This window comes from Taeniopygia guttata, chromosome 5 (assembly GCF_048771995.1).
Source record: "Taeniopygia guttata chromosome 5, bTaeGut7.mat, whole genome shotgun sequence".
NCBI lineage: Eukaryota > Metazoa > Chordata > Aves > Passeriformes > Estrildidae > Taeniopygia > Taeniopygia guttata.
Genome location: NC_133030.1, coordinates 24,896,264 through 24,918,264, shown reverse-complemented (window position 1 = coordinate 24,918,264; position 22,001 = coordinate 24,896,264). Strand labels below are relative to the sequence as shown.

The window sequence follows — 22,001 nt, the reverse complement described above, 5'->3', positions numbered from 1 at the left end:
CACAAGACAAAGAATAGCTACTTCCAACCACTTGCCACCCAGACAGGAATACTCAAACTGGAGTTCTCCAGGACCCAGAGAGGGATTCAGCACCTGCCATCCTCACAGTCTTGCAAAATACAGGAAAGTGCAGCGTGGATGTGGGTCAGCCCAATAAAGCAGTTCAACTCTGCCTCCCAAGAGCATATCTCTACCCACAGGCTGCCTGCAACCATGACTGTCTCAAAGATGCCACAATGACCATAGACAGCATACAGCAAAAACAGTGACAGCGTTATAAGGTACAGCAATATTTCAGGCTGTCATCTTCCTCCTTTCCTATATGCTAGGCTGGCTTTCTTGAAGAGAACTTTCTCCACACAAAGATTAGCTAATGAAGTCAGACTGAGGTTTGAGGATTAAGGAAAAATAGATAGTGGCCAGATACTGGACTTCAGCAAGACTCAAACACTGTCTTAACAAATACAGCTCTGCTTCCCAGGGTAGACTGGTAGTTATACGCCGCTTAAAATTTATCACTTCTTCAGAGAGCAAAAAGTGAGCACAGCAAGCCAAGGGAAACCCGATCCAGATGTGCCTCAAGTTCATCCTATGTGCTACCAGCACAGTGCAGCCATGCAGGAAGCAGGAGTGAAGCTGTGTGCAGGGACAGAGACCAGAAAGCAGTGCTCACCTTATTATGATTCACTTCCCACCCTTCTCTCCCAGCCTGACCCCTCCTTTTCCTTACACACTGCACAAAGGATACCGATATGAGACAGGCCATTTTCCTGCTGACATGTGGAAAGATGAAACCTTGCACTTCCCCACCACACCACTGCACTGCAAGAAGGCATCACCAACAGTACCATCACTGCCCACAGGACACACAACATCTAGGCATCAGAAAGATGCATGCAAGAACGTGTGTGGCCCTCCCAGACCCAATCTGTTCCAAAAGGAGTTAGTCTTTTGCTAAGGCTCTCACTTGAAAATAACTGCACCCAGTGGGCTGTTTTCTTTCCCCAGACAAGCCTGTCCCAGTCACCCCCACCTCCCCAACTCCATTTCAAACAGGAGCCTTGGACTAATTCATCTTGTCACAAATCAAAACCAGCCGTTGGGACTCAAACAAAATTAGACTTGCTCTTTGAAGCTTGGCTGGCCTATTTAGGAGGGCACTGCCATTACTTGGCAGGTTTTGTAGCTCTGCTGCTCAGGGACAGTTCAGCTGCTGCTCCAGATGTGACAGAGAAAGTAGTTACAACTACTCTCCTTCCAGAAAGAACCCATAACTCCTTTCCCTTCCCAGTGCAGGAATGGAGCTGTGTGCACTGGAGGTGGCAGTTGGCTACTGGGAGTGGAGCTGCTTGGCATACCTGAGACAAACACAGCAGCTCTGACATTCCCCAAATTCAGGGGTCCTCTCCCTCCTTCCAGAACTGTGCCCATTTTATTTAATGAACACATTAGGCCAACATCCTGAAAAAAAATATCTTCTAGCTAAATTTGGTCCAAGCCTTCCTTCTTACTCCACGGATGCTCAAAATACTTACAAGGAACAGAAGATTAAAAAGGAAGAGGAAGTACTTGGTGACTTTTAGGCAGCCAGACCCCATCTTCTTTCACTTATAGGACCTAAGGGGAAAGCAGAGAAACAAGGAGTTACGTTACACACAGGTCCTCTGGGCAGCTTTAGAGCAACACCCTTACCCTGTGCAGAGCTCTGGGTCATCTGGTGGACCTCAGAGCACATGCACAGACAGCACAGAATACCAGAGCTGCCTTTTCACGACAGTAAAACAGGACAGCAGCAACACACTACAGTCACTGCTGCCAAGATCTTCTGGAGAGTGACACAGAGCTATCAGCAGTTACAGAAGAGATTTAATCACAAATACACCGCTAATTCCATCACTATTTATATGGACTTTGCAATAGTAGCATCAAGCAAAACACCAACCCTAGTTACTACTCCTGCTGGTGAAAAGTGATGCAAGCTACTTCATTCCCCTGACAGCAGTAAAATAATGTAGCAGAAAAAGCATGTAGCTTCTGGAGCAACACAGATTATTAAGGGGATGGAGCACCTCTCATATAATGACAGGCTGTGAGAGTAAAATCTGTTCAGCCTAGAGAAGAGATGACTGGGAGAGGACCTCTGTCAGTATCTGAAGAGAGGGTGTTAGAGGATGAACCAGGCTCTGCTCTGTGGTGCCAAGCAACAGGACAAGAGGCAACAGGCAGAAACTGATGCATAGGAAGTTCCACCTGAACGTGACGAAGAACAATTTTGCTGTGCATGTGACCACACACCAGAACAGATTGCCCAGAGAGGGTATGGAGTCTCCATCACTGGAGATATTCAAGAACCATCTGGATGCATTCCTGTGTCATGCTCTTGGATGACCCTACTTGAACAGGGAGGTTGGACCAGATGACCATAGTGGTCCCTTCCAATCATTCTGTAGTTCTGTCTGCTTCTCCTTCCCAGCCCAGATTCAGTTGCTTCCTACATAAACAGAGAACTTTTAAGTTCCTTAAAAGTTGCTCTATCAAGCTCCTTGCTACAAACATACCATGCCACTTTAAGAATCACCAGCCAGAGGAAGAGCAATAACAGGCTGAGGTCACCAGCCTGGCCTGGGAAGAAACAGCCCTAAGAGAGAGCAAGGTCAGCAAGGTTCAGTGCTGTCAGCCTCAGTGTACCAAGGATCACCAGAGCTCAGTCCGTTCTTTTGTTTCAATCAAAGGCTTTCGCTTAATCCTATTAAATATTTAGGTTAACTCTGGAGCTAAACTGGTATGTGGGCCTTGTTATAACTGGCTAGCCTTCCCAACAAGCAATGGTCACCCTCAAACTATCAGGAGAGACCACAAGACTGCACTCTGAGGCTCAAGCTGCTGCTCTAACATCAAGGAATGCCATGGCTGGAGACTGTGCTAAGCTCATCACTGCAAAGCACCTAGCAAGCTATTATTGAGATGAGTTATTGAGATGAGAAACAGCAGAGATATGAAATGTCAGCCAGCTGTGCTACAGGCTGGTCTCAAACCTCGCCTGATAGCAGTCATTGCACCTAAGGAGCTCTTACTGCACAGCCAGGTTAGCAACACCTCAGTCAGTTTTTCTTCAGTTAACTCCTCATGTCAGAGGCATAAAGACAGCTGCATTTAAAAGTAGGTCCTTCAAACAAGCCATAGAAAAGTCCTGTAATAGTTTCTGGTCCATATGTATACCAAATATCAAGCACACAGTATTCCCATTTTTAAGGCTCCTCAGTGCAGTCATCACCATGAGTTGGTTCTGTTCCAGCACAGATGCACTGCACAACAGCTGCATCACTACCAACCTAGGAAAAGTGAATCAAGGGTCTCTCTTAGCAGAATTCTTCCTTTCCCCTGCAGGAGAAACGTTCTCTCAGGCCACTAGGCCTGGAAAGTACCAACACCTAAGGCTGCCCTTGGAGAGGATAACTAAGATGTGAATTTTCCCATCCAGCTGGCTTGCTTCCTGGCTTCACCGTGAACACATCTCCTCTTAATAGGATCACAAATTGGAGCCTGGCAATCTAACCAGAATGCAAAGGCAGCCAGATCCCTAGGTGATGATGAATTTCTCTTGTGGGAGTTAGAGATGTTTTTCTCTTCTGTAACCTAGACAAGAACTAAGCAAAGGTAACAATTTACTGCACAATGCACTGGACTTGTTACCTTAAGACATCTGATCCCAGGTGCAATCCTCCTAATTTTCAAACTGGAGGGGCAAGACGCAGTACTCACTGACTTGCTTTCTAGCACTAAAAGCCACATGCTGCCTATTTAAACTCTGCTCACATTGTTTTGATTTATCAGGAAAACAGATTTGCAAAGCTGTTAAGACCTTTATAAAAGTTATTTCAGATAATTACGCAGCAAAGCAAGTTTACTGAGGAAGAAGATATGCCTGAGGTAACAAGAATAAAATACTGCTTCCCGGGCTCTTCTATCCATTTTTTAAAGGCATACCATCTTCAATATTTATTCCAAATACAACCCCAAAACAAACATCAAACCCCAACTGTGCATTACAGTATTATGCACCAGTCTCTTCTTGCCACAGGACAATCTCTTTCATAGCTCCTAGCTATAAAGTAATTCAAAGTACAGTTTTCATGTCAGATGAGAAAAAGGGTCTTAAGGTTTTGCTTTGAGCTTTTCTGATACTTTAGAGCTCTGCTGAAACATTACAGATTTCTCAGTTTTCCGTTCTTTGCAAATTAACTTACTTTTGTCCACTACATCAACGAAACTCCTCAAAAATCCATCTTCTGAAATTGCAGAGTCATAAGACTAGCAACACTATCACACAGTAGAAGCAGAAGCTCAAGAAAATTTCAGATAGGTCAGGTTTGGAAGCAGATGAGCTTGGAGTTAGCACAACCAGGTATATCCAAATGCCACTCAGCAGCAAAACGAAAACTTAAGTACCATAGCTAGTGCTGCAGCAAAAGCTGAAGTTTGCCTTCTGAAGTCGGTCAAGTTTTGAGCCTTAATGTCTTGCAGTAATGCATGCAAGGTTAAATACATGAAGTCTGTAATTTTCAAATTCCACTGACTGTCCACAATTATTTGTTTTTTCCTCTCCCTCCCCACTCCTACTGCTTTGACATTTGAATTTTCATCCCCAAGCAGCAACACCCACTCTTCAATAATCCTGAACGTACACATCCAATTTTTCCCTGTCATTCTCCAGATTGATGCCAGCTCTGTAGAGGATTTCATAAGACACCATCAGCTTGCAGAATGGCATTTCTTCCAGCCTCTCATTCTCCTTCTTGTAAAGATATGCAGGATTATTTATGCAGTGTGTTGCTTTGAGGCACTACTGCCATAAAAACTTGGCTGCCAACACAGCCTGGTCAGCTGCTGTGAAGTTGATGCAGGTGTTTCTTAGCCCAAGGTTCAAACCTGAAGGGAGAACTAATACCAGGAAGGCATCAATTGATCCAGAGATTTCCTACCAGGAAGGAATGGAAAGTCTTCACAGCCTAGACTGACATCAGGGGATGACTTCCTGTCCCCTCCATGACCTCCAGGCCCATCATTCTCCCAGCAACAGCAATGACAGCAAGACCTGTATGCGGAGCAGGAACATAAAATCCAGGACATGTGTGCCTGATGAGATGCAGAGGCCTGCTTTGTTAGCAACTGCAGAGGAGTCCCATCACAGCTCAGAGATTAACTTCTTTTTGTCACAGGAGCCTGTGAAACTCCCTGTTCCAGTCCTGTAAAAGGTGACCCCAGAGAAGGACAGGTGATACGGGGATAGTTGAATACCTCTGCCTCCTGACTCCACCATTGGCTACAGAAGCAGGAAGGGGAAAATTCATGTACAGACATTATAACCACATCAGTCAAGGGCCACAGAGGCTAAGTTAAGTTAATTTTTAATTGCAATTCTGCTTTATCCAATTAGATCCTGTACTGCCTCACCCAGCAAGCACTGCATGCTTGGTGCTCAGTGAAGTTTATGCTATTTGGCCCAGGCTAGCTCTGTACATGCCTGGGCCACACAGCTCTGCTGGGAAGGGCTCAGCCCTCCTCTGCAGCACCACCCTCATGCTCGCTCTGCAGGTTTCTCCCCGATGAGCTCTGGCAGCTGAAACACCTCAGCTGCCAAGTTACTGTACTGCACAAATAAGGAGCTCATTTGTGAGTGCAATGAAAGAAAAGAACCACAAAACAAACCAGAGCAGAACAGCTGTGGAAATCACTTGCTCAGTAGATTTACAAAAAGTGCAAAGATCATGCAAACCCTTAAGGACAGCACACATGTTCCCAAGAGCACTGAGCTCTGGCAGTCAGTCCCAATATTCCAGGTAAAGAGCATTCACATTTTACTGTACCTACATAGCCTGAGGCTGCTGTCCCCTCTTTTCCACATCCTATTGCTTAAGGACAGGAAATGATTGGTTACAAAAAAGCTGCAGGTGGTTTCTGTGTACTCGGACCAATCGCTCCCCACCAGCACCCCTCAGGCTCTAACTCCAGGGGACATAAAACAAAGGTAGACCCTAGAGGACACGCTACAACCAACTTCTACCAGGCTAGGATGAGGTCAAACCAGCACCAGATTTGGCTTTGACAAGTTGCTATTTCCATTGCCTCCACAAACCTCAAATGCCCTGTAAGGCTGGCATGATGGCTCAGATTCGCTATTCCTCCTGCCTGCTCAAGGAGAAACTTCCAGTTTGACAGATGAAGAGATGCAACAGCCAGCACTATGAACTAAGGTTCTGCAACATATACTAAGGCTCCTCATCTTCCTTCAATCTTGCATCTGATGTGAAAGAGGGGGGATTTTTGGGTGAAAGTCCAGTTGATCCACTGAAGCAACCTCCAAAGCAGCCTCAGCTGATCTCAAGTATTGCAGGTGCTTCTTGACACAACAAGCAAGCACCACCTTCCTCACTTAGGTTAAGTCTTACACATTGCAACAGGTCATTTCCCTTAAGGTATTACAAGGCTGGACACTTAAAATACCTAAAGCTGTCCCTGATCCAGTCTCGCCTCCCTGTCTTTTCTCTTTCACACCTCAACACTGGCCCAAGTTAGCTGGATTCATTTGCAGACAGATTGACCACGACATCCTGGAGATGGAACTCCCACTACTCAGGTTGCACAACTGGCTCCCTCTGCCCAAAGCAACTAGCAGGTGTCCCTAGGAAGGGATCAGCATGCTGCTGGTTCCATAAAGATGTTTATCTGCACCGTAATTCGCATGAGGCTGAGGCCATTTTGAAGGCCAGTGCAGTTACTCTTTACAGCATTATCCCAGAGGCAGATTAGACGTATGGCTGGATAGAGACCTGCAAAACCCAGCACACTAGAGCTGCTCACTAAATGGCCCCTTCCCAGCTCCACAGCAGACATCCCCATGCAGGAGAGGCTGGGGAAGGGGCAGCTCACGAAGCCATGGGGCTGAGGAGGAAACAGGTTATTCTTTGCAGGATTCTGAACCCTTGCACCCCAAAGCCCAAGTGCTTCTCTGTCCGTGCGCATGCTGAACAGACATTTGGCAATCAGAAAGTTTCCTGATCATGACTGATGAGACAGGACAGCTTCACACAACAGTACCAGTTAATGAACAATGACAGAGTTACTAAGTCTCCTGTTAACTAGGTACATCACTGCCCTCAGGGCAGGGACTGCAAGTTACAGCCCCATTAACATACAAAGAATATCCTAAGGAGTTCGTCTTGTTGACGTTAATATACAAAGGCCTTGGACTTTCAGTACACCTGGGAGGTACATCTTGTCTCTGGCAAGCAAATAACCACAGAGCTGATGAATGACCCAAGTCTGAATTCACTGAACTTTCCTTTAAACTTCACTGAGATAATACCAGCTGTGTAATGACCTTGAAAACAAAAACAAGATTATGTTTGCCGTGGAGATTTTCCAAATAGCATCCTTCACAAGTTATAATGGAAGGATTAAGGGAGAAGGTGGATCCTAAAAATTAAGGTACATATATTATATATTTTATATATCTATTTATATGTGTGTATCTCAGTGATACAGATATAGGTTCTTTTTGAAGGAAAGTGTCAGTACAAGGTAGAAAAGTATTTCTGCATTTTACAAATTTTGAAAACAGAACAAACCAGACCATCTCTTATTCCATCTACTACTGGAGAGTTTCTTCTTAAGTAGAAGTAATTGTCTTCAATGGCAGAGGAGATGGTCTGAGGGCTAAGCACGGAGAGGCCAGCACAGCTACATCAGCCTGCAAACTGCAGCATCACACTTGATCATTGCAAACTTTGAACTACCAACACAGACATGTACAGTGAGACCCTAACAGCATCTGCAAGACATCTGCAGGACAAAGACTCAAACGTGCATGCAGTCCCTCCACATCTGCTACTTCTGGGGCAAAAGGAGCAGACTAGAGCAAGGCAACAGCTGGCTGCAAGTACTGCAGAAATACCACTGGAAAGAACAGATTTCTCAGGAACAGCTTCTGAGGGAATTTATCAGCTCACAGTGCAAAGGTAGACTTGCTCCTGGTGCACCTGATAAGACATGCAGCTTTTCTGCCTGATTTCTATAGTTCATATACTGTTGTCTGAATTATCTGACTAGCAACTGCATTCCCCAGCAAGACCCTGGGTTAGAAAGCACCTGCAAGATTTCCTACAATGGCAGATTTTTTCAGTATGTTTTATCACAGCAAGCACGTGCTGTGTATTTTGCAAAAAGGAAATGCGTGTTTTAGAAATGTACCTCTGATGCTCAGAGGGAAGTGATCAGATATTTATAAACCACTATCATTTCCTTAAAAAGAAACCAAGCCCACAGTTCAGTATCAAAGAGCAGCAGAGGTTTTTGAAGCTCTGTTTTTATCTCTATGTTTACAAGCAATGTAACACATTTTGAGAATATCTGGCCTTCACACTTCAGTCTGAAAGCCAACATTTAAGTAGGTCTTCAGTTCCTACAACTGGCAAATTGAGAAAGTTCTTTGCTATTTTCGGTCTACACACTCATGCTTGCACAGCATGACAGTATTTGCAGGACAGCGGTTCTGATATAAGCAAAACTTTCCATACATCAAGAACAGAGACAGAACTCTGCCAAAAAAAGGGAGGAAAAAACCAATCCCAAACCCAACAAACTGCCCCAAAAGTCATTTGAGTCTCCTCTCCTCCTACAAAAAAAAAAAAAAAAAAAAAAAAGTAGAAGAAATGAATCAACTTACCAAAAATAGCAGCCAGAAGAAATAAGCCAAAAGTACAGTTTAGTGGACTTTCTCTTTTTAATTACCACGTATTAGGATGTTAGTTGTGCAACAAGCTCTGCAGGTCAGGTCCAGAAAGAGGTCTCCACACTGACTAAAGCCAGCACACAAGGCAGCAAAAATGCAGAGTTTTCACAAAACTGGTTGGGCAACTCTGTCACTTGACTACATTGGCTCTTTAATCGCTTCAACAACAAGACCAGCTCAGCTTTGTTTTCTGCACTTGGAGTTGCCAGGCTGCAAACCTAATCTCTGAAATGGATGTGCCCACCAGCTCCCACTGCCATCTGTCAGTGGCACCAGTGTGTCAAAAGCAGTGGCCCTGCTCTGGCCTGCCCCACACCTCCCCATAGAGGAGCCAAACTTGTGAGCAGGATCTGCACTCCAAACTGCAGCAGGGAGACCAGCACAGAGAAGGAGCATTCTGCTTGTGCTCAGGTAAGCCTCTCCCCAGCACGGCTCTGCAGCACAGAGGATACTTCAAAGTGTTTCCCTGTGCCAGTCATCAGCATGGAAAACCCGGGTGCAATTACATGCACTGGACAGGCTACCCTACCTCCCTTCTCATGCAAGCAATGCCTTGGAGGTCAGCAAGTCTCCTCCAAGGAGTTGCACAATATCCCTCCCAATGCCACTTGGCTTGGAGACACCTTCCTCAGATTCAGCAGCTTTTTCTCCCTGCCAGAGCTCGCAAAAGCTACCACAGTCCAGGCAGGAAGAAAGCCTTTTTTTCTATTTTATGAAACAGCCACAGAGACTGTGAGACTTAGTCAAGAGCCAGGTAATATAATTGATTTTTATCTTTCCTGTCTCCTCCTCCCATAAAATGCAAGAGGTCAAGGACTTTTTACTGTAAAGTTCCCTTTCCAAACAAACTGGTTTTCAGTTACTTCCATTTTCTCAGATGCTAGGGCAAATAACTAGTGTGTGATTAGATTCAGCACAACCATGACAAACACGTTTCTGAGAAGCTGCAGCATCTGCTTGACCTAGGAAATGAGGTTTCCTACTCTCTTGGTTCTTCTCAAAATTAGCAGAGAAAGTACTTTAAGGGCAGGAAGTTTTCCACAGCTTAGCAACTTGCACAACACTTAAATAAAAAACTTCTCTCTCCACCTCCCCTCTGCTTATTGAGTCTTCAGACCCCACACCTCCACAGACAGGTGGATGGGGCTCAGCAGAGCCTGGGCACCGGCACCCGGCATAGGAAGGAAGCTGAGCTTATCCAGCACCGCTGCCAGTAATTGCAGGCTCTCCTGGAGTTCATTTCATAGCTGAAGCCAGACACTTCTAGAAGTCAAAGTACTAGAGATTGCCTATTCAGAAGGGCATAGGGCAATGAGCACTCCCTTGTCCTCAGATTAAACCTCTGGAGGAGCTCAGACACCCTGCCAAACTACCTGAGTCACCAGAGCAATGAAGTCCCTTGCAGCTAACAGCCCACTGGAGAATGGATGTGTCCTCTGCCACCAGGATTCTCCCCAAGACCTCTCCCCCTAGAGTACATCCACATGCTCTCAAGTGGCAGAAAGAAAAAAAAAAAAAAAAAAAAAACAAAACAAATAAACCAAAAACCCAATACCCACCACAAAACAAACAGAAGAGGCTTCTGGCTTGTTATTCCAAATGACTGTGAAGCTTTGGAATTAAGTAATCTTCCTTGAACAAGAGAAGAAACAGGCTAATAGTCTACTTAATCATATCACATGCTTTGTATCAGACTCATTGCTGATAGCAAGGCACCGATCTAAAGAAGCCGAGGCTTTAACCCTTCTGCCCACAGAGTAAGTAGAGCTGGAAGAGTACTGCAGACACATAATGACTGGAAAGTGGAAAGTCGTACTGGCACAGGAAAGTGCCTCAGGCCACAAGGGGATACATCTTTTGGCTTGTTACCAGAAACAGTCCTTTCACTATTTCTAATTTTAGGCAATTTTGTTTTTGCCAAACAGACCTTTTGCTAACCTGTGCCCACTCCTGTGCCCCTGCTAGTCCATTGGCACTGCTACATGGGATTCCAGAGCAGAAGAGCACACATCAGCAGCTGTAACATCCCCCCTCTTCAGCACGGCCTGCCCGACCATCACCACGGGCCTCCAATCTGAAGGCCCCCACTGCAGGCTGACAGTACAGGAATCAGAAGTACAGGATTCCTGCTAGATTCTCACACAAAGTACTTTGTGATCTCTCCCAGCTTTGCATACCAGGGAAGACAAGGGAGGCAGCTCAGCCAAACCATTTGTTACAAGCAGGCAGGGCCAGCCGAGCATGGGGTCTCTGACCTCAGCGGTACAGAATCACACACCCTGTGCGCTGCCACTGTGTGTGGCACCAGTGACACAGCCACAGAAGGTTACTCCCAGACCCAGCCTCTGCCCCAGAAGAAGCTATATTTGCTCCAGACCATCCCAGGGTCACAGGAGACCTTGCACCCTGCTGGAGCATGGTCAGCCCTGCTGACACGGGGAGCACTCACTGTCACAGACAGTCTGAGGATGAACATTTCACAACATCCTGAGTTTCATGCCACAGATGCCACCTGACACTACCAAAGGGTACAAATGAAAAGAGAAAGCTGGAACTACAAAAAGCTCCTGAGGAAAGGATTATGTCTCAAGCAGCCCCTGTTTCCAAAATGATGACATACAGAGGGCAGGAGGGCAAGAAAAGCCCTAAAGTGCAGGGCATTAAATCACAGATATTTTGAGTCACTTCCAGCTACGCAAAAACATTCACCACAACCACATTTTTCCTCTCCAACATCATGGTAAATGATACAAATAGTTTCATATTTGTAACTGGCAGCACCTGGCCACAATAGCCAAACCCCTTGCTGCCCTGATCACTCTGAGGATACAACTCAGAAGCTATTTCAAACTTTGCTCTGGAACAGTCAGTCCCAACAGGGGCTGCTGTACAGTCTCTCAGATGTACAGCAGCATTGTCTAGCACTTTTTCCTTTCACCTTTAGAGAACAGTCTCCTCATGCCAAGCTCTTCTGACAGGAGACAGAAAATGGAAAAGAAAGCAACATTGTACAGCAGTAAAAAGCAACGTTGTGAGGAGCAAGAATAACACAGCATGAGCTGTTACAGAAGCTGCAGCGAAGCTGCTTTGCTCCCAGTCTAAGCATTTTAGGAAGTGAAATGCCACAATAAGAAATCTCAGCAAGGCAAGGCTGGAAAACAAAGGGGTCCTCTAGAAAACACTTAGCCAGCTGGAAGAGATACCCATAAACTTTTGGCTGCCCTTCTGTGAAGATGGTCCTGAACTACAAGGCAAGCTGCAATACACAGAGGTGTTTTGCAACCCTGATGATTGCTACATTATCATGCAGGTAATCCCAGCAGAATTAATTGGAGCAATACAAAAACACTGATTAGTGACAGACCTGAAACCTGCAGTTAAGATGACTCCTCCAACACCATCCCAAAAAAGAAAATAATCAATCCTTCTAAGCAATACATCTAATACATCTAAGTGTAGGTTCTGGACAGAACTGCTTCAAGCCAAGAAGAACAGACATATGGGATAGGTTTCCTAGGAATTTGGCAGTTAAAAAAGACAGCAAGACTTTGAAAAGCTGGGTCTGTTTTGGGAAAAAGAGGGGCCTCCTTGGAGTCTGCAGACCTATGCACAATAGTCTGGAAAACGGGTTCAGCTGAACCTGAACCAAGAGAGGCTGGGTGGCCTCTTCTTTCCTGAAAAGGTCTCCTTTTCTATATTTAAAGCACAAATATTTCAGAAGACTATTTGATGGAGGAATGCTAGAAGAATAAGATGGAAAAGAATAGTTATGGGGTATTTACTTTAAAATAAGAAAGAACCCAGAATAACTAATTTACAAATAATCCAATGAGCCTCAGTGCAGACATAAATGCTCCCATTTCAGGGGAAAAAAATGCAGGCTGTTCCATCTTTAATCAGTAAATCATGATTGAGGCTAAGACTAATTTATAATAGGATTGCAGACACAATTTTTTCTTGCTTGCCTCTGTCCCACCACATTGTTGTCTTTCCCCCCACAACCCACCTGGTTTTACTTCACATCAGCTCCACAATTTTTAATCAAGCCAAATTCACCAATCACCTAGAACTACAGCAAAGGGTCTCATGCATGCTACTCGGGCAGGTTATGGTTGTCACACATGGTTCCCTCTGCCCCCAGCATACACATCCACCCCTTGCTAGTGCAGCAGCTTGAAACCCAGCCCAGCAAAGCCCCATTGCCTGCTCCTCCTCCCACCCATCACAGGGCACCAGGGCTGAGATCCTGGGCACAGGAATAACCATCAGACAGACCACAGTAACACAGCTGCTGACCAGCCTGAGCTCACACATGGTTGCACAGGCTGTTCTTCCTGACAGCAAACACCCTGTGGCTGTCTCTCTTCTGGGCAAACAAGGAGCAACTGCTTAGGTTCCCATGGGGCAGCACCAGGTGCACAGCCACCTACTTGTAGACATAGTGGTGGGTCTTGCCAGTGGCTGATAGCTGGGATAGGAAGAGTTTTCCTATCTGCCTGAAGCTACACAAAGAAGGAACCTAGTGTTTTACTACAGGATCAGGTCTAAATCGCTGCCACAACAGCCTTCAAAGCTGCAACATGATGGAACTGGTAATGAATGCAGAAACACTTGGGCTCTGAGGCCACTAGCAGGACTGCAGCACCAAACCAAAGAAGCCTTTGAGGTCTTGGACTTGGGAATTAAAGTAGCTTGCCATTCCTCAAAATAGCCCTTCCTTGAAATAGTCTCCTCTGCCAAAGCAGCAGACAGTTTGATGCAGTTTTTGACATTAAAAAATTCCCAAGAAGTTTTGGCAACTGCCTTTTTGTCACCTCAGTTTCATTCCAGGAAGCCCTGAGTCAGAACACCTCCCCCAGCGAGAAAGGGCGAGAGGAAACTCTGACATTTCAGGTCCTCTCACAGAAGCACCAGCAGCTGTGGGCATCACCAACCCCTCAGGAGCGGCCAGGACCACCCCAATTATAGCTGCACTTGCACAAGGTGTTCTCACCCTTGGAGGATCTGGTGCAAAGGAGCTGCTGATCTCCATGCACAGGGAGCAGCCACCCCTGCAGCAAGACCCACTTGGAGGGAGGGGTTGGGGCTCACTTGCAAGGCTGATCTATCACACAGGGCTCCACTCCCCCACACCACCAGCCTGCAGGAACTCCTCTTGTACCTGACGCCTCTCCCTGCTCCTGTGCTGTCTCCTCAGAGAAGTGCAGCAGACCCCCTGAGAACCAGGGAAGGGCTGTGCGTTTACCTTGTTTCACATGGCTCACCAGGGCTTCTCCACACAGCTGTGGTCCAGCACTGTTCCACCAGCAGCTGCTGAGCAGAAGTCCTCTCTAATTAAAAGAGCCTCCTTCGGGAATAGGCAGATTTACTGCACAACTCAGAGCGCTCCTTAGCTATTCCATGTGCATAGCAGCAAGCCGGCATTAGAAAGGGACCTGAATGCAAAGAAGAGTCCAGCAACTTCTTAGACTGCTGGGAAAGTACATTTAGGCAGCTGGAGTTTTATCTGGTCCTCCCTCCCCTGAAAGACTTCAGAGGTGAGCAGTAATTAGAACTCCTGCCTGCCTTTTAAGCCCCAGTTTCTTCAATCATGCAGCATAGATGCTGCAGAATAGTTCCCATATCTGTTTGGTCAGTGCAAAACACAAGGCAGCAGCAAGGGCAAACAGCCTTGCTAACCTGCAGGTCAGCAGTCTGTCTCCTTAATCTGAGTCCTGTCAGCTTCAGTGCTTTGCAGGGAGCCTAGCTCCATGACACAATAAAGGGAGTGAGGGGACCAAGAGGCCAGGGAAGCACACTGGGAACTTGAGGACATTCCAGCAAAGCCACTCAAGACTGACTCATCACCAGCGACTTCAATTCACGATAGACACATGACCAATTCCACAGCAGGCAAGAGGACACTTTGTGCCACAGAACTACATGAAAGAAGCCCCAGAACCAATGCAGCCCTAGAGACAGCGTCCTGTTACCACACCAGCCAGAAACGCACCCTTTTATGCAAAGAGTACTCTACAAATTAATTGATTGCAAGCAGAGAGGAGAGGATCAGAGCAGTCTGCATAGTGACTTTTGCTCTGGGGACCAAATCCTAAAAACCCTTTGACACTGTCACCACTGAATACAGAACTTCTTTTCAATTTCTTTCCACATTACATCCCAAGTAATGCTAAATAAGCCATTTGCATTACCAAATAGAAAAATCAGAAAAAAAAAATAATATAGGAAGGGAATAAGACAGTCCCAACACAAATATTTTCTCCTCTATTACTAGAACACTTAGAAACTGAAATGCCATAAAAGGTATAGAAACTTCCCTGGAAAGGTCCAACATCTATGTTACTACACATAATCTATTTAATTTACACTTTGCAATTGATTCCCAACAAAACTGCTAAGCATCAGAGGGGACATACCAGTTCCAGCTGTTTAGGATTTACATATTCTTATATTATGGGATGATAGTAGCAGCCCTTGAAATCCTAGTCAAATGCCAAGATGCCCTTTCCACATCTGCCCTGCATGCTGTTCCAGAAGTCCTGCACCAACACAGTTCAGGTTGCAGCCCCACAGCAACCCAATGCACAAAACCCCAGAGGCAGCTCACTCAAACCTGTGCCAGTCTGGTGCACCAGCCCAAGCAAAACCAGCATCCTGGAGCAGCTCACTTTTAAAACCAGAGAGACAAGATGCTGCATGAAGCCTCTCCTGTAGAGGCAGGAGCTGAGGGCATCACATTCCCATGCAGTCTCTTGAACCCATCCTGGCAAGGGCACAGAAACTTCATGGATCACAGAGGCAGTGACCAAAGCAAGGTGCTGGAGAAGAATATGGTTAGATCCAGTGACTGTAACCCCTTTTCCAGAACAACCCTGGGAAACAGCCTCCTTGTACCAACAGGTATAGCAACCTTACAGCAGGCTCAGTCCCTGCTGTGCAAACCCCTCTAAGATAATTCCTTTCCTTTCCTAAACCACCTCCTTGGCAATGGGAACAGGAGGGACCAAGGGCAGTTCCCAACTCCAGCTGTGGGAAGATCAGCTCAGCTTAAGGTGCACGGCTGCAGCTCTGACAGCTCATCTGTTGTTTTGCTTGCGTACGAGAGACTGAAGCAGATTTGTTTTGCCTACAAAGGGAACTCTCTATTATATAACTTCAAATCTTCAGGCTGCTGCATATCCTAATGTATACAGTTCATCCCAGATCAGCATTTCTCCAGTACACATGGCCATGGGATTATCATCATACTGGAAGAGATCAGCAATCTGCTTACAGCTCTGTAACAATTTTGTAGTAAAGGGTAAAGCACTTTCATGAGGCACCTGCCTCAAGGATGTGCTGCAAAACAACTAAAATTAGCAGCCCAGCAGCATCCTGAAGAAATTCCACCAGTACTTTGCTTATGTGCAAGGGTCTTCCTCTGGTCCTTCTCAGCTCCTGAGCTGAGTCAGGGCACTTACCACACCATCAACTTTTAGAAATTGAGTACATGCACTGGACTTTGGTTTGACTTGCTTTTAAATGGTGGTGTCCCAGTTCTGAAGGAGACAAAGAACTAGAGCAGTCAGCCAGACAGCCCCTGCACACACCTCTTCCCACAGGACATAGCCTGTCCCCAGCTTAGTCTCCTTCCCTTTCTCCCCTGTATTTACTTTGGATGAGCCACAAACCACCCAGCTTTCCCAGCTCTGTGGTGTTCAAAAAGACACATGTTTGGTTTCAGAGTTGGCAGTCTCCAATCCCTGTTCCCATCCCCACAGGCTACTGTTTTATTCCCTTTTTTTTTCCTCTGATCAGCCAGACAGTCCCTTCAGCAGAGCTGCTCACAGTAACGCCTCATCTTTCTTCCAGAAAATTAGCTAGCTCTGAATCTGACAGTGCACACAAGAAGTGATTTAAGCAATCTCCAATACACAGTTCCTTTGCTTCACTTATCACCCCATCTAGACTGAAGTCAGCCATTCACTGCCTCAGTGTTTCCAGGCCCTGATAGCCCAGAGAGCTTTCAGCAAACAGGCTGTGCCACAGCCAACCAGCCATCAAGGAACTGCTGGCGCCGACTGTGCCTCCTGTATTATTCCTTTTACCATGCCAAGACAGCCTGTAATTTTTAGCCTTTCCTCCATTTCATTCCCTCTAAGAATACAGAAGAGCCAAAAAGACACAGAGGTGGTTAGGTAATGATTGCATCTCATTACACAGCTGCTAAAGGAAAGGTGGCTCACCCAGCCATCCCTTCATAAGTATGTCATTAATCAGTAGCCTGTAGAAAGCTCCAATCCCACACTCTTCCAACAGATGCATTAGTGCAAGGACACAGTTTATTTCTTTGCCCATTAAAGCTTACAGGCACATGGTGGTGGGCAGGCTACCAGGCCCAGCTACCCCTTTGCTGCACAAAAGGACTCTGGACGGTATGATCCGTGTGCAGAGACAAATGAAGTCAGGGAAGGAGAAGGGGATACAAATGTCATGCTCCTATTTTAGAGAGGTGAAGTTAAGGCACTCTAGGGTGAATGCCATAATTCTTGGCAGTAATAAGTTAGCTTTGGGGCATATAAGTTTTTCCACAATGGAAACTGAGGAGTAAGTGCAAGAAGGTTGTGGCTCCAACCACCCCTTGTTACACAGACCCACTGGAAATAACTACTACCTCCTCCAGCCTTCCAAGCTATTCAAATAGAGCCTGAGCCCCGACAGAACCACCCCTCTAGCACCTCCCACTCACCGGCCAAGAGAAACCAGACCAGGAAAAAGGTGGCTGCCATGCCACAGGCAGCCTTAAAGTGAAGCAATAATTACTGCTTCAGATAGCATGGGGCATGTTCCAAGTCCCAGCATCCCCCTGGCATTCCCATAACAGACCCTACCCCATCAGTGCCCAAAGGTCTTTGTGACAATGCCTTTTGCCTGTGCTGTGTGCTTCCTGCAGCAATGCCAGCAGGCACCAAGAACCAAAGCCACGGTTTGAAAAGTGCCCGGGGCCTGTGGTTGGTTACCAGAGGTCTCAAAACTCCACCTGCATCCTTCCGACTTAAACATCTACTGGATGAACACCTGCAATCCTGAATAGACCCTTCCTGCCTTACAGCTGTGAGACCAGGACACAGAAGAACAGACGAGTGGTAAAACCCTTCCTCGGTTACAGTTAGATGAGAAATTTAATGTGAAACTCCGCCTTGCCCTTCAAAGAGCTTGAAGCAGAGTGGTTTGAGTAGCAGGGACAAGAAAACCTCCATGGAGCTGTGGGAAGGCCTCGTTAGAGCATTTCCTGCAGCAGCTTACAGTTGTAGGTCACACTACACCTGCCCGTCACCCGAGAACTAAAATAGAGACAATAACAGTAATGAAGAGAGTCCAGATGAGCCACATCATTAAAGCTGCTAAATCCTCTTAAGGGAGGAGCCTCCATGCAGCAGGACAGAGATTGCCCACAGGGAGGGCTTTCTCCACGCACTCAGCTTGCTCCTTGCTCTATTTCTGTCACATGCAGGTAGGAAGCTGAACAAACACTGCAAACACTGAACAAACACTCACCCAGCCCTGCAGCACAGGGATGAGAATGTCATCTCAGTAGTGCCCAGAGCCCTTGACAAGGATGGAGAAACCTGGCCAAAGAGGGGTTTAGGTCCAAAGAGGCTATACCAAGTGAAGATATTCTGGCAGCAAGTGGTACTAAATGACACAATGTTAGGAGTGAGGAGAGGCTACTCACTTCTCTGAGCCACTCCAAATCCACACAAAGGCTTGCAGAGCATTTGGTAAAGGTTCTTTTCACCTGTATGGGCTGCCCAGCATGAGCAAGCACCTGTGGATTTTATTTTTTTGTAAAGAAGCACAACTGCAGCTCTGGGAGTTCCTGTTCCGACCAAAGGATCAAAACCAAATTTAAATGTTAAAATCCACCTCATTGTTGCAAGTTCTGCTATGGAACACTGTCAAGTCTTCTGACACCCTTGCAGTGACGCTGCAGAACAGGTCACTGACTGTACCACCCAGTGCCCTTCTGCCTCATTAACACTTTCTTCCCACTTAGTGCTCATGAAGTATTTAGTAAGAGCTGAGTAATTTGTCATTTTTACAGTTTGTCATATGCTTGGCATCAGCATACAGCAGCACATTACTGCGACTGCTACTCTCACTAGGTACCTCCATCTAGATTTTCAGATCAGTGTTTTCACACTTTGACCTTGTGGTCCACCAAAATTATTCTAACCACAGGCTTCTGTTTGACGGCTCTCATGCAGTGAGCAAGCTTCACAGCAGCAGGCTCACATCTCAGGCTTTGAAGGGGATTTTTCTTAAGCCCAAGATGTCTGAGAAAGTAAAAAAACAAAAACAAACAAAAAAAAAACCCTAAGGAGAGGAAGTATCACTGATGGCAGATTTTAAGACGGCACTCTCCAGCTGTTCACCCTTGCTTGCACAGAAGCACACGGGTGTTGTCAGAAGATAACAACCCAGAGGCCTCACAAGTGGTGGGATGCGTTACATCCCGTGAACCTCTACCCTCAACAGCAGCTCAGACACCTCCAAGGGCAGCTCTTCTCCCCAGCCACTACCCCTGGGAGCACTGCCAACAGGACACTGTCCCTCCCTTGCACAGCAAGTAAGTTTCAAGCTCTCATCTTATACACAATATGCCAGAGCTTGTCCAAGACATAGGAACACTTTATCCTAAACTAGATTTACAATTTACTGAATCAAACATTTAGAACCCAGGATGGCTGATTTTAAGTTTTTTTTTGTTGTTGTTGTTGTTTTTTTGTTTTTTTTTTTTTTTTTTTTTTTGTGCCAAACACCCCATTTTACATGAAAGCATACACAGCAGAGCTTTGATGCTCTGGGGCAGAATCAGCATGCCTGGAGTGCAACGAGCAGCTATCCCCTTATCAACAGATTTGTTACCAGTCACATTGCAAATGCAATTCTCTTTACAACATCTATCCAGCTGTTGAACTGCAAGCGCCACTCTGAACTGCTCACAGGGATCTTAAAGAGGAAGGGAGAGAAAAGGGACACAGCAGGCTGAGCCAGCACTAGATTTCTGTAGTCGTAATAGGGTAAGATCGCTACGGAAGCATCTAATCCACATCTTGGAAATCAATCAAGACAGAGCCGACTGAAGCCAGCTGTATGCCAGTCTCACCAGCAGGCACCAGAGGCACTCGGCCGATATCCCCGCACGGACAACCCGCCGGGCCAGCGGGACCCGCTGCACCTGGCCGCGGTCTCAGGTCGCACCGCAGCTTCGCCAAGGGATCGCAGCTCAGCCGCACTGGAGCGTGGAGGGGCGCGCCTGAGAGCGTCCAGCAGCGGGACCGGCGCCCCGGCGGCTCCCCCGGCCCCGCACGCAGCCCCGCCAGGAGGGCGCGGGGCTCCCCGGGGCTGCCGGCCCCCGCCGGGGCTGCCGAACCGCAGCGCGGGCCAGCAGAAAGCCCGGCAGAAAGCCCGGCAGAAAGCCCCCGGGAAGTCCCCGCCGGGCACGGCCCCCGTCCCGCCGCGCCGAGACCCCCGGATGGCGGGGCGCGGTGTCCGGGCGCGGCGGAGGGAGTCCCGGCCCGCGCCTCCCCGCCCGTGCCGCCCCGCTCCCGGCCCCATGGCGCGGGCGGCCGCAGCGCGCCTACCTGCTCCGCTGGGCACGGCTGAGCTGGCCCGGCCGAGCGCTCCCCCTCCGCCGATGTGGCCCCCGGGGCGGAGCCGGCGGCTGCGCTGAGCCGGCCCCGGGGCGGGCTCTGCCCGGCCCCCGCAGAGCGGGCGCTGCGCAGGGCGGGCGCCTCGCCCGGCCCGGCCGTGCCCGCGGGCTCCGCGCAGCGCTCGGCACTGCCCGCTCCGAGCCTGTGCTGCTTGCTCCTCACACCGAGCCTCGCGTTTTCCGCTGCCCACAGAGGCGTCGGCCGCCGCCTCCTCCTCTCCACCTGAGCCCAAACCAGCCCGCTCCGCTGGGCATGTGGCAGGCAGCGCGCTGGGGCCCTTTGCCCTGAGCCGTATCCTCCTGCGAGCCCGTCTGGCCCGCCAAGTAGGTGCAACAAGCGCACACACAAACACGCCGTAAACCCGCTTAAGGCCACTCGCAGTTTATGTGGCGAGACGCACGCTGTGGCGCCCTGCCTAGCGAAAGCGAGCCTGATGACCCACCGAAAGATTTTTCCAGTGAGCTATTTCGCTGTCCCAGTGAATCCTGTAAACGTCACCCAGGCTGCACATTGTTTCCCCTCCAAACCCCGTTAAGCTCTTGTTTGCCCCAGTGCCTCCAGCACTGTGAAGATGGTGAGGTGTTCGCATGCTGCGGCTGCTGTTTGCTCTGCTGACCAGTGCCGCCGCATTGTTTCCATGGGCTTCTCTGTTTTGTGTAGTGGATCCGCTCTGCGCAACAGGCAGTAAGCTCAAACTACCAGCGCTTTGTTCTTGGCACGTGGCATAATTAGCCCAACGGGATCCTACCTCTTCTCTACTGGCAGACTGCAAATAAAAATAAAAGTGTTAAGGCAGTCTAACAGCAACAACGTGACCCTCTGTAAATCCTCATTTCAGAGGTGCTGAAACCAAACGCATCAAGCCAACCCTAGAATGAAGGAAGATCAGGAGGTCCCTCACCCTTCTGAGGAGCGACATTCTTCACTTTCATGTATTCTGCTGTCCTGACAGGAGAAGGACCAGCCAACTCATACAGCTCAAGGTCCCAGTCCTCATTCCTGGGGGCAGCAAAAACCAGTTTGGCTTTTGTACTGAGACAGGTGTACAATGGCCACCTTACTCTCTCCTAACAAGATGCCTCTTCATCATCTTTCTGTGTCTGAAGGCTGATTCCTTGCAATGCCTCCAGGCTTCAAAGAAAAATTTTAACATGTCCTTTTCTGGGTTGTTCTTTATTCATTGCATTTACTTGACTTTCATTCTGGCATTTAGAGCCCCATCCAGTCCAAACTTTTCCCTGAAGCTCACAATCATTTCCTCTGGTAACCAGGATTAAATACATTCTTCTTCTCTTTTTCAGCAGTGGCATTCAGCAGTGGCACTCAGCAACCTTCCCACTGTATTTTATCCTGTGGACATATTTTCTGCCAGGATAAGCATGTGGCCACATAGTGGGCAAAGCCAGGCCACATACCAAGTCCTCCTTCACGCATGGATAGCATGAGGCAGGAGGGGCCATGGCAGGAGGCTGCACCTGGAGAGCAGATGTCGCTTGCTGAGTGCCATGCACATT

At 47.6% G+C, this 22,001-nt stretch overlaps 1 protein-coding gene across 3 annotated transcripts in view; it reads right to left on the bottom strand.

Moving 5' to 3' along the window:
* The window catches only part of CD82 (CD82 molecule), a 38,834-nt gene extending 17,668 nt beyond the window's left edge, over positions 1-21,166 (bottom strand). The window contains exons 1-2 of one of the 3 annotated variants that reach the window (XM_072929887.1): positions 20,930-21,166; positions 1,536-1,617 (exon numbers count right to left, since the gene is read on the bottom strand). In XM_072929887.1, coding sequence (XP_072785988.1) covers positions 1,536-1,598 — 63 coding nt within the window. In that variant the 5' untranslated portion in view covers positions 1,599-1,617; positions 20,930-21,166. Of the gene's footprint in view, positions 1-1,535; positions 1,618-8,725; positions 8,748-20,418; positions 20,551-20,929 lie in introns of those variants that run through there. The other 2 variants (XM_030274131.4, XM_072929886.1) reach the window with 2 other exon arrangements.
* Between the last annotated feature and the right edge of the window lie 835 nt (positions 21,167-22,001).